Source organism: Anomalospiza imberbis, chromosome 1 (genome assembly GCF_031753505.1).
Source record: "Anomalospiza imberbis isolate Cuckoo-Finch-1a 21T00152 chromosome 1, ASM3175350v1, whole genome shotgun sequence".
In the NCBI taxonomy this organism is placed as follows: domain Eukaryota; kingdom Metazoa; phylum Chordata; class Aves; order Passeriformes; family Viduidae; genus Anomalospiza; species Anomalospiza imberbis.
In genome coordinates this window covers 21,118,328-21,134,966 of record NC_089681.1, presented here as the reverse complement: position 1 = coordinate 21,134,966, position 16,639 = coordinate 21,118,328, and the positions used below count along the sequence as shown (strand labels likewise).

Sequence of the window (16,639 nt, the reverse complement as noted above, 5' to 3'; positions counted from 1 at the left end):
GCAGTATGCATGGGCACTGGTCAGTTTGTACCACTTTCAGGCTGGAGGAAACTGCTTTGGCTGCAAATGCCTTTCACTAATGGTCTTGTGTGTGTTACCATGGGCTTATAATTAGATGCGGTGAGTGATAAAGTGTGCATTGAGACCAAATATATTTACTTCTGTTCTGTCCACTGGACCCATTGCTCATGTACTGTTACAGAAAACTTCTCTGAAATTAGTGACAAGTTGCATTCTAAAAGCAGAGAATAGCTTAATTTTAAGGTGTACCCACTTAATAAATACTGAACTATAGTCTGTTTAGGTAAACTCTAGATTAGTATTAGATGCTTTTTCTTGTTTTCCATTCATGTCTTCTTATGTCAGTTAAATGTTGGATTTTTTCCCTCATCAAGTGTACAACATAGCAAGAATACTGGGGCAAAATGTTCTTATATTGTTGCTTCATTTTTTCCAAATAGTTTTAAAATATTTTTGTAGCTCTATCTGTATATTAGTAAAAATACACTTGAATTATTATCACAAGATCTGCACGCATTAAATTTTTTTTAAGGACTGAAGATAGCTAATACTGATAAATATTTATGTCACCAAATGTAAAACAGAGATGCTTACTTGATGTAATCATATAACTTTAATTGAGCTATTTGATGTTCTTTACCATGCCTTGTGAATAAAGTAATCCCTTCTGGATCACAATTTTATTCTTCCTGTCTATGCAGTAACAAGCGACTTGTGGCCTTAGTGCCAAATGACACTTCATTCAACACCAGACGAGCCTACACCAGTGAAGATGAAGCCTGGAAGTCGTATTTGGAGAATCCCCTAACAGCAGCTACCAAGGCTATGATGAGCATAAATGGTGATGAGGACAGTGCTGCTGCTCTTGGCCTATTGTATGACTATTATAAAGTAGGTAATTCTGTCATTATCCCTCCCTGCTGCACTAGCAGGGACCACTCTGAGAGGCATCAAAAGAGCCAGTTTTCAAAGACAGAAGTCACTGCATCTTGTTTTCTCTCTAATGTTTCCATCATGCACCCATTCCATTATAGGAAGCCTGTCTGAAACAGTTTTGATGTATTATATTCTGGAGAGAAAAAAAAAATCTCAGAATTCCCATATTAAATGTTATACCATGTTTTCTTTTTGAGCATAGTGTTCTTCCTTTGCAAGAACATTGGATGATACTTGAAATACTTAAGTGTAAAAGGGAAGGCCTTGTCCATCTGTACGTTTGTCTGCTTTTCAGGTTCATTCCACACATGTTTTAGTTTGCTCTTTAACTGGGGTATCTCTCATCTGACAATTTCCCATGCTATTTTTGTTTGTATAATGATTGCAGTAGGCTGTATACAAACATACAGTGAGGGCTAGCCCTTGCACTGGTAGTTTGCTGGATACAGAGCCAGAGATCTAAGTCAATTTACAGGAAAAGCACTGATGTAGTTTGTTTGTCATGTTCTAAACCCAGGGCTTTACATACAATTTTGGTAACATCTTTTTTTTTTAAATATATATATATATTGTAATGTTTAAGTAAAGCTATGTTTAAGATTTTTGCTGGAATTGGAGGAGAGTCCTAGAGAATGCATCTCTGTGTAAAGCAAAAATGTCATTCTGAAACCCTTGCTGACCCCTTGGTACTCTGCAAACAGAATCAGTGTTGCCTCCCAAGCACTAGAGTATGAAATAGTTACAGTGAAATGAACAATCTCCATACCCCTGAAGTCAGCTATGGCTGCCTTGGACAGGTGATCTTCTGTGAAAACCAGTACAGCAATGTCAGGTCTCCTTGTAATTCATGAAGAAGTAACAGGAATGGGAATTAAAAACCTTTGCTTTTAGTATTTATTAGTATAAATGCTTTTAATGAATGGACTCCTCTTTTTAATCTCTGTGACATTAATTGAGTGTTCACAGAAGGACTTGTAGGGAAGATGACATATACCAACCTTATGGTTAAATATTAATTGCTTTACTGATTATATTCCTTGCTTTTGTGTGTTGCTGTCAGTAGAGAAAACTGTTCCCAGTGAGAAAGAAAAAAAGTCCTTTTCTCTGTTGACGTAGTTACCACAGTGCCTACCTGTGAAATTAATATGGATTCATAAATTTCAGGATGTGTATGAGCTTCTGGAGTATTGACTTCTGTCTTAGTAATACCCTTTTATGTAGCTGTTCATTAATCTGATGGATTTTTGTAATAAAACCAGAAAATAGCCCTTTTCCTTCTCAAAACCATGTGCTAAAAGACATCTGCTCTTTGTTCCAGGCAGTTGCTAAGACTTTGGGTTCAGATGGAATAAGGTGGTATTAACATCTCATAACCATTTCCCACATTCAAGCATATCTATTTTTATGTTAAATAGGGAAGAAATGATAACTCTTGTTGATACTCCCAAACACAAACTTAAAACTTAACCTCTGTGCTGTAATGGAGAAGTGTAGAGGACTTCCAAGGCACCAGACTCTTGAATTGTCCTTATTTTTAATCTGGCTTATTTGTTCTGACATGCTGGATAATATTTTTGAATTACTTTTCCCAGTCAACAGGAATTATTTGAATTTAACTGTTTGTTTTTTTCTTGTAGTGATATTTACCTAAACATAGACCCTCATTCTGTGAAAAATATATAATCTTAAAAGGGGAATCAACATATGTAAACTGTGGCTTTTGTCCCAGTTCAAAAAACTAAATGAAAGAGGTTTTTTAACCAGCAGGATGCTTAATAGGGAAAAGGGATGTCCCTAAAAGAAAGAACAGCTCTGGATAGAACTCTGGGACTGTGCTGCTGTCTTGCAGTTATTGTTGATGTTATCATTGACTACTGGAGTGCACTGTAATACTGGTTTTCCTCTAAAGTCGAATATTTTTCTGATGTTTCTTTAAAATATTTAAAAGTAAAAAATATGGCTTTATCTCATTCTTAGGCCTAATCTTGCTCTTTAATCCTGAGTTAATTGCTGTGATGGAGTGGATATGTCTTGTGGAATAGATTAGAAGTTTTAGCTCCCAAGTTAATGGCTCAGCAAGAAAAAAAAATATGGTCATAGCAGGAACTTTATCCTTGGTGATTTCATATCTGTGCTGGTGTCAGGACACCGGTATGTTGTAATATAAATCTTTAAAGTTGCTTGGTGTCAATTCTGAGTCTTTCAAGAGGCCAGATTTGACTGGGTTTTTATACATCTCCTAGCTATCGATGCAATGAGCAAAGCAGAAGTCAATGTTTCTGATGACATACCAGCATGCCCTGACCTGTCCCCATACTAAGAAAGGGGAAAGATCCACCAACTTTCTCTAGGTATGAGTCCGGCACTCTCCAGGCTTCTCTCTAACAGGAGGACTTACTGGTGCTTATGGTTTAATTGAAAAGCCTTTTTTGTCTGAGCTAAAATGGTCTCAGTGCAGAGCTCATCAAAGCATGGTATCTTCCTTTTCATCTTGTTTTTTTCAGTGAAAAGTGTGTGTGTATTTTTGGAATAATATGAGCTTTGGTTTTGAGATAGCTTGGCCTAGCTTGATATTCAAAAGATAGGACATAAAGAAGAGTGCTTTGCTCCTAACTGGTGTGCCCAAGAACTAGAAAAGAAAACAATTCCTTTGTTTTTTTTGTCTTTGAAAATTTTCTTTCTGTTCACTGTCAGTCTCCCAAAGAAAAAGAGCTCCTGGCATCTTTGAGCTAGACAACACTGACAGAGTTGCATTTTTCTAGTTGTTGCAGTAGAGCAGTCTGAAGCTGCAAATGCCTGACAGTTGCATTTACCTGACCCCATGCCTGGTGTTGTTCTCAGGTTCCCAGAGATAAAAGGCTGTTGTCTGTTAACAAAGTGAGTGATAATCAAGAAGACCAAGATAAAAGGTACAGTATTATTCAAAATCATACACCCAGCTACTTAAAGTGTTGATCAGTTGTGAACTGAAATAACTGTGAGAGCTTGAGGGGTTTATGGCTTTCTTTCAGAAGTTAAAAGAATGAAGGTTGCTTTGGGAAGCACGTTTTACTCCTTTTTACTTTCAATTGATTAGAAAAAAATGGATAGTATTCTCAAACATGCAGTTAGGGAGGTAGCTGAAAGTTTCACTCTTTGTTTTGTGGTGTTGTTTTGCTGCTGCTGAGATTAGTAAAATCAGATTATTTTGACAGTAGGCTGTTGGCTGTTTTTCTTTGTTTTCTTGTTGTAGGGCAAAAAATGAGTAGTTAGGCCTCAGTAGCTCATTTATAGAGTCTTATTTAACATATTTTAGGATCTGCCCAGCAAATAAAGTAACTCTTAAAATAATTTGCTTAGAATGTTTTGCTCACTCCTCTCAGATTTCAGCTTTTCTCAGTAGGCTAAAAGTGACTTGAGTCAAAGGAAGCTGCTTCCTACTATTAAGACCTGGTGAAAAGAAAGAGTGTGTATTTTTGTAGAAACAAAGAAGTTTTTACATATGGGAAGGTATCTCCATATAAAGTTATGACAGATATGAGCTACACAATGTTTATTTCAATGTAGCTAATTTGTGACAGCCTTAGCTGGTCTCCACTAGCTGCTCATAAGGTGATTTTTTTCAACAGGTAGTAGTATAAATTTACTGTTTCAAAATAGGCTATGAAATATTTTTGGACAGTTTTGTTTTTTTTTTGTTTTTTTTTTTTTTTTTTTTTTTTGTACAAACCGGAGAAATTCCTGATGTTCAGTTCCTAAATTGAGTGTGATTGACGAAACTGGCCTACAGTGGAAAGCCAAGAGAGAGGAACTGGGCACTGGGTAGTCAGAGCATTTCTCCTGGGTTGAAAACAAAGCAATGATATGCCTACTAGAAGTTCTATGAGTTAACAATTTTATGTCAGTGTAACTACTCTCAGCAATCAGATTGCTTTCAGCAGCAACTGTGGGTAGATGTGGGAATGCTGCTGAGGTTGCCTTGCAGCCACTATAGTTACTGATCTACTCTGCTACAATGGAATTCCTGGGCTTGCTCTTTTAGAATAGCATTGCTACCAGAGTTAAGCAAACAGTAGTGGATTGTCAACAGTCTGAAAGAGCATGCCATCTGCATATGAATTTTGCTGTTGATATTCTGCGTATTTCATGTGCAAAATATCTACTGTGAGTAATCCATGCCCTTACTCTTTATTCCTATTTTGTGTCTAAAGACTGTTGTACTGCTGGATTGATTTTGCATCCAAATTATAAGCTAAGGCAAGAGCAACCTTGGATACCCAGAATTTGTTGTAACAATCAAATCAAATCATTATCTTTCCCCATTTCTTAAAGAGCTCTGGACCTCTCTGCTTGCCTCACAATTTCTTTTGCTTAGTATTTGTTAATGTATTACTTCTTATGGCAGTGGCTTATCAGAATTGAAAAATCTTCTTCCCTGACATTTAAGCCCATTAAGCTATTAAAGGAGGAGATTTCCTCTATCAGGACACTTCATAACATTTTTTGGTTTTGTCTCACAGAAATTGTCTTAATACCACAGAAGCTCAGAATAACTTAAGTGGGGGAGAGAACCGTGTGCAAGTCCTGAAGACAGTGCCAGTTAACCTTTCCTTGAACCAAGATCCTTTGGAGTCATCCAAAAGGGAATACAACACAAATGTGTCTGGGAGCTCAACACCCATCACAGGGTCAGCAGTGACTGTGGTTAAAGCAGAGGAATTCACCCCTGTTTTTATGACCCCACAAACACACTATGCAAGAGGAGAAAATGAGGAGCACCGAGGTGTTATCTTTGAGCCATATGAAGTGTCCAACATTGCTCCCCACACAAATTATCTTAAAGATGATCAGCGCAGTACTCCTGACAGTACCTACAGTGACACCTTCAAAGATGGAGGAACAGAAGTAAGTTTTTCACCTCAAATTAGCATCTAAGAATGCAATAAAAAGCTGTAAACAAGATAAGGATATTTGAGCTTGTAAACAAGATAAGGAGATTTAAACTGTCCACAAGAGCCATTAGAAGAATAGTGATGCTTGTTTCAACAAATTAATTTCTACTCCTTGCTGTGTTCCCATCAGTCTGTGCTCTGATTAAAGGGGACCATCATGAGATGTTTCAGAAGACAATTTTAAAGATGTTTATTGAAAATTCTGAGAATAATAGAGAATAATAAATACTGATTTTTTTTTTTTTTGTCTTTGGGGTATTGTGTCAAGTAGAAGATAGTTGTTATTCTGAAAGAAGATTTATTTACCATTAACAAGATCTACCTTCAGAATAGTAAGAAATAGCCACTTTGTAACATGGAAATACTAGATGTTCTTTTGAAAATGCAAATGAGTAGCAACAGCCTCTGCTGCTGGATAAACCCAAGTAATTTATTCAGAAGCTGTTTGTTGCATGAAGCTCTATTCTGCAACACAAGCAAGTGAGAAAAAGTAGCAGAATTAGACTAATAGAGGAGAACAGAGAATTCAATGGGCAAGGAACAACTGTGTGTATATGTACAGGAATGAGGAGAAAAAAGGCAAAGAGCTCCTTCTAACTACTTCACAGTTAGGCTACAGTCAAAGTAGTTTTACATCAGCTTTAGTATGGTGAGTACCCTCTGGCTGCTTTTGCCTGCTGCAGAATAAGGCAAACAAGCTCAAATTCTGGAAAGGTGAAGACAATTTAAAGCTGACAGTACCCCTGCAAGTAATTAGAGATATTAGATGGTAAAACTCCTGTAGGGTTTTTCTCCTCCCAACTCTACATAATTGTAAACATAACAAAACTACAAGGCAAGCTACATTAAGGCTGAGCTGCCCTGATTTAGTATATGAGAAATTTACTGTGTGTTTGTGTATGTGTATTATGGAAAAGTACATTCTCTCCATGAGTGACAAAGATCCAGGATATCTGGAGGTGAAATCAGTTTTCAGATATAGAACACATGTAGGTCAACTAAATGAATAAATAATGAAGAAATCTAGCTTCCCATTGTAAAATCAGTAGGATCAAACCTTGGATTAGAGACACTGCTCTGCATTATCAAATAATATTAGTTGGTCAATTTTTATGTGTTACTGGTAAATGGCTCTTATGGTACCATACTCTTGGCTTTCCCTGGGGTGCTGTAGCAGAGTGACTCCATTCCGTTGGTTTCTTCTGGGACATGCTGCTGAGAGGTTCCCAAACAGTCAATCTGCCCTGTGCGGAGAGTTGTCAAACATGCAAACTTGTTAAATTTGGACATAAAAATGAACTTATCTATATGTTGTGTTATATAATTCTGTGTTATAGTAATTTTGTTACAATGGTAATATATTGTTACATGTTTTTAAAATGATTGGTTAATAACAGGGCGCAGTACTTGTCATCTAGGATTTCTCTGCAGTCTGGAGAAAGAATCTGTTCAAATCCGCTTGCCAAAACTGGCTGGAGTGATTTTCTAAGTGCACTCACTCTTCTCCATCTTCACATCCCCTACTAATTCTACAAGGGACACTGGACAATTAACTTTATGTCCCCAGACATAGTTGTTATGGGAGATGTGTGCCACTGTTGGTGGCCTTCTAGCTGCAAGTGTTCTCATGCAGGTGGCATGGGAGCAGTCAGAGCTTTGCCACCCTGCTGCAGCTTCACTCAGCACTGAGTCTGTCTCTGTTTTTCTCAACTGCCCAAACCCCAGGATGTGCTTAGTCTGGCTGTGCTCTGACTGCTCCACCAGCCACTGTTGTGTAGGCACAGCTGGATGGAGCAGGTGTGGAGAAACCATAATGTAAAATGTCAAAACATACCAAAAGAAACTTAGGCAAAGTTAGTGTTTAGATGTAGGAAGGCAGTTGTTCTTACTAGTTTTCATAAGTGCTTGCAAAGTATTTTCCTAAGTATTTCCTAAGTATTTCCTAAGTGAGAATGACTGGGTTTGGATTTGTTCTAATACTTACTTAATTGTCAAACACATTTAAATGCATATTTAGGAATGGGTTCAAAACATTTATGGGGTTATAGTTGTGTTGTTCTGAAGGAGTGCTGAGTTTTTATAGATCCCTGTGGTAGTGAACAATTTGGTGAATTGCTTGCTGTGTTCTTCGTTACAATTTTAACAATTATAAATATACTGTTCTCATCTCTTTCATTTTCTTGTTTAGCTGTGCTTAGGTTGTTAGCTCTTTCTAGTATAAACTAATTCTTTGAGGTTAGGTAAGTAAATTGTATGTTTTTTACAAAGTTTACCTCTAACCTTTGTATAAAATGTGACTAGCTTATTAATATCCACTGCAGTTTTTAGGTATTTGGAGTTTTAAATGGTTGATGGCTTCATCTGAGTTATCTATAAACATAGTTGCATTTATTTTGGTGTTTGCATTTCAATTTTCTCAAACAGTATTTAACTGCTCTTATTTTTCAGAAGTATCGGAGTGTGTCAGTGGGGGCTGAAGAATATATTTATGAACAAACAAGGTATGGCATAAGCTTTGCAGTGTGTTGAGTGGCATCAGGCAGGAATGTATTGAGGAGTAGCTGCCTCTGTCCACTTCCCACCCTTCCTTTCTTCACCCTGGGGTACCTGCAGGCCTCCCTTAATGCTGCCAAGCATCAGTCTCCCCTAATTCTCCTGCTCATGTTAGCTCTCAGATCTGGCCAGTTTATATCTTCATCTATTGCCTTCCCTCAGCATTGCTTTAAACTTGTAATTCCTCTGAAGCCCCCTGCCCAAGGTAGGCCAGATGAAAACAGTTGAGAGGTGCCTCAGGTAAAAGAGTATAGCTTTGATAACCAGGTCATGAAAATTCTTTTCAGGATGGTAAAATGCACAAGTCAAGTCCAGGACAGTTGAAAAGCTTCAAGAAAAAGCTTCAAAAAATAAAGTTTGAAAAGAATGCTGTTCTGTCTAAGCACAGAAGAATGTGTATGTAGTGCGGGTAAACACTGCAGAGACCCTTTATCTAGGAAAGCCTGTAATCACTAAAGATTTTAAACTGATACTTTATTTCATACTTGTGAATGATTCTTTTTATATCTGAGAGATTATTCTCACTTTAGAATCAGGAACGTGCCTACGTAGTTTTTGTGGATTAGGCATATGACTGGGACTGTGGTGAAGGTTCCTTACAGCTTGATATTTTTTCTGAAGAATGTTAAAACAATCATTAACTGCAGTGAGCTCAGAACTGAGTCATTATATAGGCAGAAGATATGAAAATGATACTTAGCAAAGGCTGCTCACTTACTACACTGAAGATTTGTAACATTGAATCCTGAAGCATTGGTATTGTTAACAATTCTCACACACTTAAGTCTTTCATGCTACGGCCCAGGTTACATTAAGAATGAAACCTCTGAATGCACATTAAGAAAACTCCCAGGAAATATGTATTTAGTTTATCTGGAAGTGGAAGGCTCAGAAATGAGAATTTCAGATTGAAAAAAGAAGTGGTGAATATGCAAGTAATTGGAAGTTTGCTAGAAGATCTCTTAGTGGCTACACAGGGGTTTAGTTGAGACTCATGGTGAGGTTCATAATAGTATTATAATAATTGAGTGACTGCGATAAGTTTCAAGAGTGAGAGTAATCCTCCTGCTACAGGGCATGCTTTGCTTGCCAACTGGAAACAAGAAGAAAACTCTCAAATGGTACTACACAGTGGCTCCAAAACTGGCCAAGTGGAATGTGCCTGGGATTTACATTTTGACTGCAACATACAGAATGCCAGGGAACAGAAGACGAGCCCATGGCAGACTGTAGGCCATTCTGTCAAGACATTTTGTGTGTCTGACTTTGATCATTCTAAGCCCTTCTCAGCACACATCCTTGTTAGTTCTTCTGTCTGGTGTGAGGTTTTGAGGTACGTCTCCCAGGGCACTCAGTGTGCTTTGATGTGTGTCATGAAGTGGTCTTGGGCACAAAATCTGCAGTCCCTACGTGTAATGCTAAATCAAGGCTGTGCCCCTACCTCTAATGGGTGGTCCATCTGTAGGACAAGTGGTGCAGCAGGATGGATGCTGGTTCTGCAGCACCGGTGGTATAGCTCTAATCCACTCAGATGGGTCCACACTTGCCAGTGTTGGCAGTGCCTCTGTTCCCCTTGCACACAGGACGGGGGCTGTGCCAGCACACGCCACAGCGGAGGGGACGGCGGTTCCCTTGTGCTGCCCTCCCACTGTGTGCAAGAGCCTTCATGATGGCAAGCAGCTGCCTTGTGTGGAAGCACCAATGCTGCCATCGGTGGGGTGGATAGGTGTAGACAAGTTTATAAGCTTATTACCTCAGTTCTGCTTTGATTTGTAACTTTTAAGCACATAGAGAAATGGCTGGATTTCAATTTATAAGCTAAGAAGGACTTAAAAGTTGTCTTCATTTGATTGAATGATTGCAACTAAAATGAAAAATTGATATGAAACTGTCTGAAACTTCTTTTGGATGGAAGACTGGATCTGTTGGGTTTTTTTCCTACCTTCTCTTCAAGTGGGGATTTAAATGTAATTATTAGTTATGTGTTTTGTTGTGGTTTTTTTTTTCCATTGAATAGTTAAAATATCTTTTGCTTTCCCTTTATTTCTATGTTGCTGTGGCAGTACTATGATGATCTAGAGTATTTGCTTGAATTAGAAAGTTAAGAATACACTATTGTTTTGAACCAACATATTCCTCCTCTTGGTTCTGCTCTGGCACTGCTTAACCACTTTGCTGAATAAGAACCTTTGTGAAAATGCTTCTACTGTATCTCCAGTTCATGAGGACTTTGCATTAAGGTTCCTGTGCAGTTTGAAGGTTTTTTTTTGTTTGTTTGTTTGTTTGTTTTTTAAGATCAATGTTATTTTAATTTAAGAGAATGTGAGGAGCTGCAGGCATCATTTTTATTGGATTATTGTTCAAGGCCATTATTCAAGGTGGTGGCTGAAGAGGCCCAGTGAGAATTGTTTCCAGCTAAAAGTTCAATAGTTAATGGAGCCTTAACTTTTCATGGTTTGAGAAGTGCTTTGAAGTTGGAAAGTTCTTCTGTGAAGGAGGGTCTTTTTAACACCTAAAATTTCAACACAAGAGCTAACTGTTTTTCCCTGATATTTTTCTAAAGGGAGGTTGCTTGATTGAAGATAAAGCTATGTAGGCACTTCATTCAGTCTGACTAATTTTGAAAAGAAAGCTTTTAAAAACCTTGATTTGCATGTTGTCTATAAACAACTGAACTTACTTCTCTTTGTATTCCTTCTTGGAACTGTGCTGAAAGTAGCGGTTGGACTTTCCATTCTCTGTGTCCATCTTTTGCAACATGTTTTATTCTGGTTGGGATTTAAAAGAAACCTGTTTATTTATTTATTTCTCTTTCTGCAACAGTTCTAAGTTTAAATGTCTGTGGAGTTGATAATTTCCTGCAAATCATGCTGAATTCCCTCTTGGTAATTGACACTGTCATTGTGAGGTACAGAGTCTCATAATTCATAATGGTTCCTTTGAGAGATAGTACAGATCTAGTCTTTGATCTGAGAAACTTACAGTCCAGATAATTTTATGCTTGATTGCGGGATCTGATGAAGTCAAAAAAAGAAAATTGCAATTTTAAATTGCCATGTGACAGTTTCCTGGAATTTTGTTATTAGCTTCTTATACCTTATTCAATGCAATAATTATGTAATAAAAGAGAAAAGGGGAAAGTGATATGGATTTTGTGGGTGTTTCTCTCCTTGTCTTTTCAGCAGCACTTTTCAGTATACACTAGAAGCTACCAAGTCTCTGCGTCAAAAGCAAGGGGAAGGACCCATGACCTACTTGAACAAAGGACAGTTCTACGCCATCACCCTGAGTGAGACGGGTGACAACAAATGCTTCCGGCATCCCATCAGCAAAGTCAGGGTATAGTCCCATTTCTTTCCTAGGTGGGAATGGAGCTCTGCAGACAGATATGGTTGTGGTTGATTGGCTTTTAATTTTACTTTTTTTTTTCTTGGGGGAAGGACGGAGCAAGCTTATTCTCATGCTTAATGTAAAGGTGGGAGAGCACCTTATTGATGGTGGTAACAAATGTTTTGCAGTCCAGTTTTTTCAGAGTGTGATGTTCTGAGTTAATGATAGCCTCAATTTATGATTTGGCAGAATTTTGGTTACACAGATACTACACTTAACACTGGTGAACTTATTGTTGTGAATAAAGCAAAGTCCAAGATCTGCCACATGTACTGTGCAGTCCATCTTTACTCACTGGTGCACTTCATCAGCTGCTTTCCAGTGCATTTCAGAGAAAACGTGAAGAGTTGAATCCATCCTTTGCGACATAAATTTTAAATAATTTTCATTGTATAAGTGTGAGCTTTCACTTGACATTCACCCAGAAGTGTAACAAAATTAATTATTTGCATCTTAGATTTTATGCCTAGAACTGTAGCTTGTGTATTCAGCAACATCTACCTGGTGAATGGGCCTCCTGATTTCCTTGGTAATGTTTTTGAATTGATAAATCCTAACCCAATAACCTTGGAATGAACAATGAGCCCTGTAAATTTTACCCTGAAGCTGGCAGGGCTGCATATGTATGAGGATGCAAAAAAGTTTCTATCCAAATACATGAAGCTCTCTAAAAATGTTGTGACTTTAGTCAAAGGAACCAATGAAAGTTGGTCAGTGAAGCAGCATGTGAGCAGTGAAGCACACAACAACCTATATTTTTCTATCATAAAAGTTTAGAGAGACTCTTCCTAAACAGAGGCAATGATTTGGAAATCTGAATTAGCAGTTAATTTCTAGCCTGGTTTCCTTAGGACATGAAGCTGTTGGCTAAATCAGATGTAAGACTTCTCTGTTGCTGTACAATCTCTTTCCCTGCCACCCATTCCTTCCCATTTTGTGGTTCCAGCTCTAGCACTTGTAGAGCTGAAACAGGAGTCAGGAGGTCACTGGTCTGACTGAAAACCAGTCCTCATATGCCTGGTTCAGTGCACTGCCACACGAATTTTGAAGCTGTGGAGGCAGAAGGGTGGAAATTATGAAGGAGTGGTGAGATCGCATCTTTCTGGAGGATGTAGTTGACAGAATATTGTGAAACCATGTGCAACTTTCACAATCATGTTCTGTTTGCCAGGGCTGTACTCAAGTGACTGTTGAATTTATTGCCAATTCCATCCAAAGCTAACAGAGGGGCAAGAGGTTTTGAAGGTATTAAACCTCTACAAGTTCCCTGTAAGTGGTTCATAAAAACACTAGTACTATCCTTGGTGGGAAAGTTAGTCTGCACGGCCAGTTCTGGTTAGTGCATCAGCTGGCCAGCCACACACACCTGGTGCCCACCCAGTATATACAGGCATAACCCTTTGTTCCTCCATGTTGTGTACTGCCTCGTGCCCATGGAGAGGCTAGATAGACATGGAAGATGTGGTGATGGTGTTCCATCACCATTTCCATTCCACTTTTATAGGTGGAATGCAGAAGGTCACAGAGTGCATGAAGTGTTGTGGTGGTGGCTTGTGGAGGGACACAGATAATGATTCAATTGTAATCTACCTCCTTCGCTTATAAAGCAGCTTGATAGTGATTTTTTTGTGCTTAGTGTCTCAGGGTGAAAATAAAACAGGACATTGAAAAGTGAAGGGTTTTTTCTCTGTGGTTTATTTTCACTTAATTTTAATTGGTATGATCATTCTTTCATTGTTTTATGTTGTTTTGCTTGCCTACAGCAGGGCTTTTTCAAAAATTGCCTGTGTAAAATTTTGCATAAAAATTCAGTCTGTTTCCTTTGAATCGCAGTTTAACAAAGTGAATTCAGTAAACAGTTACACTGAATTTGCTGTTAAATACATATATGCAAGAGTCCTGCACTCGAAAGGGGTATTTGTGTATACTAAATTGAAAATGTCTTGCCTTTTGCCAGTGAAGCTGACTTTTTAATCTAAGACTATCATTAATTTTTATCTGGACTATCAAGAACATAATCCTGGGCCTTGCATTATTTTACAACTACATTTCTTCTGTCCTGAGTCTTTAAGTACACTGTAGTATTGGACTCATTAAAACCCAGTTTTGTACAGCCAAAGTACTGGGAGAGGGTGGTGGCTGGATCAGAATTAGAGGCATATGGAGATTTTAATTTTTGTGTTCCTGACTATTAATTATTTAACTAATGTGACTCTGGTGTTGTTTTTCATAGAGTGTGGTCATGGTTGTTTTCAGTGAGGATAAAAACAGAGATGAACAACTGAAATATTGGAAGTACTGGCATTCCCGGCAGCACACAGCTAAACAGAGAGTCCTTGACATTGGTGAGTGTAAGAACATCTCCAGATGTTTCAGGGAAGATTTCAGATATGGAAAGCTCTGACGCCTTGCACAGGAATATGGCGGAATATATTGGCAATGGCTTCTTCGCTTGTACCACAGTTTTTAGTAATGGCTCATTCCTGCTAGGACTGTGGGGTCTATGGAGCTGGATAGGGACCATGCAGAAGGAATGGTTCTCGTTATTTACACAGAAGAGCTGGCCCTTGCATGTGTATTTAGTGGTGTACCTCCTTCTGCAGCTGGGAAATCAAGGTCTGCACCTCCTCAGGTGTGGCAGAGTATCTGTTCCCTTTATTTTTTCAAAGGGTGATCCACTCTTTGATCCAGCAACAGTTACGTTAACTAATTGATGTGGAATTGCAGCCTGAGAGTGTAGATGTCATCATTGTGGTGACTGCAAAGGAGTGTGCAGGATTCCTACACCCCTAGAGTTTGAGTCTCATCAGTGTCAGCAGTGAGGGAGAAGCAAACTGGTGTGCTGTCCTGAGACACCTGTTTACCTTTCATCCCATCTAAAGTATTTACAAGCCCACGACAGCCCCAGCTGTCCTAGCTGCATGCTCGGGAGATTTTAGCAGAGGAAGAACACGTACTTGCTGCCAAGGAGCCTGAAGTTGAAGTCAATGGCAGTGTCTAGACATCAAGCGTTTCTCCCCTCCCACGTGCAGTTTACACATGCACCCATCTGCCCGGATTCCACTCAAAGGAGTCGGCAAGACCAAAGCAGACAAAGTCGATCTTGTTTTGACCGCCTGAGGGAACCAAACCATTGAATGGCAGGAATGAGAGGGGGCAGAGGCGGGGGCTAAAGCAAAGCAGGGTTACTTGTAGAGAACATTCGGACACTTCAGGGGGCGATTGAACTGGGTGATCAGGGAATCTGTCCCCAAGTGGTCCTAATCACTGTGCTGCCTGTAGATTTTCAAATGCTGCAGTTTCCACTGGGGTCTGGCGTTGTTTAAAGTGAAGTCTATTTTGTCCAACAGCTCTTCCAGAATGTCCTCTCTGCCTCCTGTCTTATCATTATTCTGGCTGAACTGTTTCATTAACTTCATTCTTTTCCCCCTCCCCCCCATTTTCTCTTCTTGCCCGTTGGGGTACCTAACTCAGCAAAGTTTGATACCCCAGAACAAATTACTTTTATCATGACACATTAAAAGAAGAAACAGGGCACGTCACAGTTCTTTCTGAAGGCTGCCTTTTTTTTTTTGTGCTAGTCCCTACAAGCTTGTGGTAGTAGTGCTCATACCTTAGAAGAGTATGTGCTGAGCAGCTGGCTCCACTGTAGTGCCAGCACCCTCTGACTCCACTGCACTTGTGGTGTCCTGGCACATTTCAGTTGCCTTACCCAATAAGTTCACTTATGATACATATTCTGAAAAATAGTGCTCTGCAAAATAAGTGCTGTGCATGAGCTGTGTGTTTTACCTGTGTTAAAGTGAATGTCTTTTAATTTTCCATTAGTTTGAGGTGAAATAGCTCTGTGCTGACTTTTGAGGCACTTTTGAATACTGAGGTGCGTATTCTTTATTTGCACTGCAAACATGAGCAAAGCACAGTGTAGTAAGACTTTCTGATATAGCCCTTCAGATATAAGAGCTGTAAGAGCATGGTTCACCTCAGTTTTCAGAAAAAAAAAGAAGACCTAAATGTTGCTCAGTAGTATTTTCTTGAGAACAACTGAAATATAGCCTTACCTCTTACAAGGATGGTATTTCTGAAGTATATTTAATTTTCTTTGGCACGGCTAACTGACTTATTAGGCCAGAATGGCTCCCAAGTATCAAGCTGCATTTAACAAAATCTTCTAGTTTTATCATCAAATGATCTAACTTAGCAACTTAATCCAAATTTGAAGTTGGCTTTGCTTGAACCAGATAACCTCCAGGGGTCCTTTCCATGCAAAATTATTTTGAATGACTCTATGAAGATTTCTCTTTACGTTAAAAATTCAAATCCCTGAAGGAGTCCTCTAAATACTTGGAGTTAATGTCCAGGCCCTGTGTAGTAAACAAAGAAAATTAAGTGTTCAAAACTACATCACCTGTTCCATAGATGTTACTGTTATTTTAATTTGATGTTTGTAGTATGTTTAACATTTGTGAATAATTTCTAATTGTTTATGAATGCACTTTCAATCCAGAGCATGATGTGGTCCTTAGCAGGCAGAGGATCAAATTAATTTGGGATGCTCCATTTCCAGCTATTCAGACCTCAGATGGACAGGGGAACTGTGCTTGTGCTGCTTTCTATTGTGGCAGGGATCTGTCTGTCTGCTTTCTGGCCTGCAGTTACATTCTGGACATCAGAGGAAATAATGGCTTGCTCCTTCACGCCAGACACACAAGGGTCACTGCTTTAATTTGTTTTGTGTACTGGCTGGTGCACCTCCTGGGAGGAAGGATGCTTCAGTGGATTAGGTGCAGTGACAGGTTTGAAGATGT

General features: G+C 38.9%; 1 protein-coding gene across 7 annotated transcripts in view; it reads left to right on the top strand.

The window, feature by feature from the left end:
• The window catches only part of GRHL2 (grainyhead like transcription factor 2), a 61,556-nt gene that overhangs the window by 12,297 nt on the left and 32,620 nt on the right, over nt 1-16,639 (top strand). For 6 of the 7 annotated variants that reach the window (XM_068183722.1, XM_068183710.1, XM_068183699.1 and 3 more), the window contains 6 exons: nt 723-912; nt 3,799-3,866; nt 5,457-5,841; nt 8,337-8,389; nt 11,624-11,780; nt 14,065-14,176. In XM_068183722.1, the coding sequence (XP_068039823.1) occupies nt 723-912; nt 3,799-3,866; nt 5,457-5,841; nt 8,337-8,389; nt 11,624-11,780; nt 14,065-14,176 (965 nt within the window). The remainder of the gene's footprint in view (nt 1-722; nt 913-3,798; nt 3,867-5,456; nt 5,842-8,336; nt 8,390-11,623; nt 11,781-14,064; nt 14,177-16,639) is intronic. The other variant, XM_068183717.1, reaches the window with a different exon arrangement.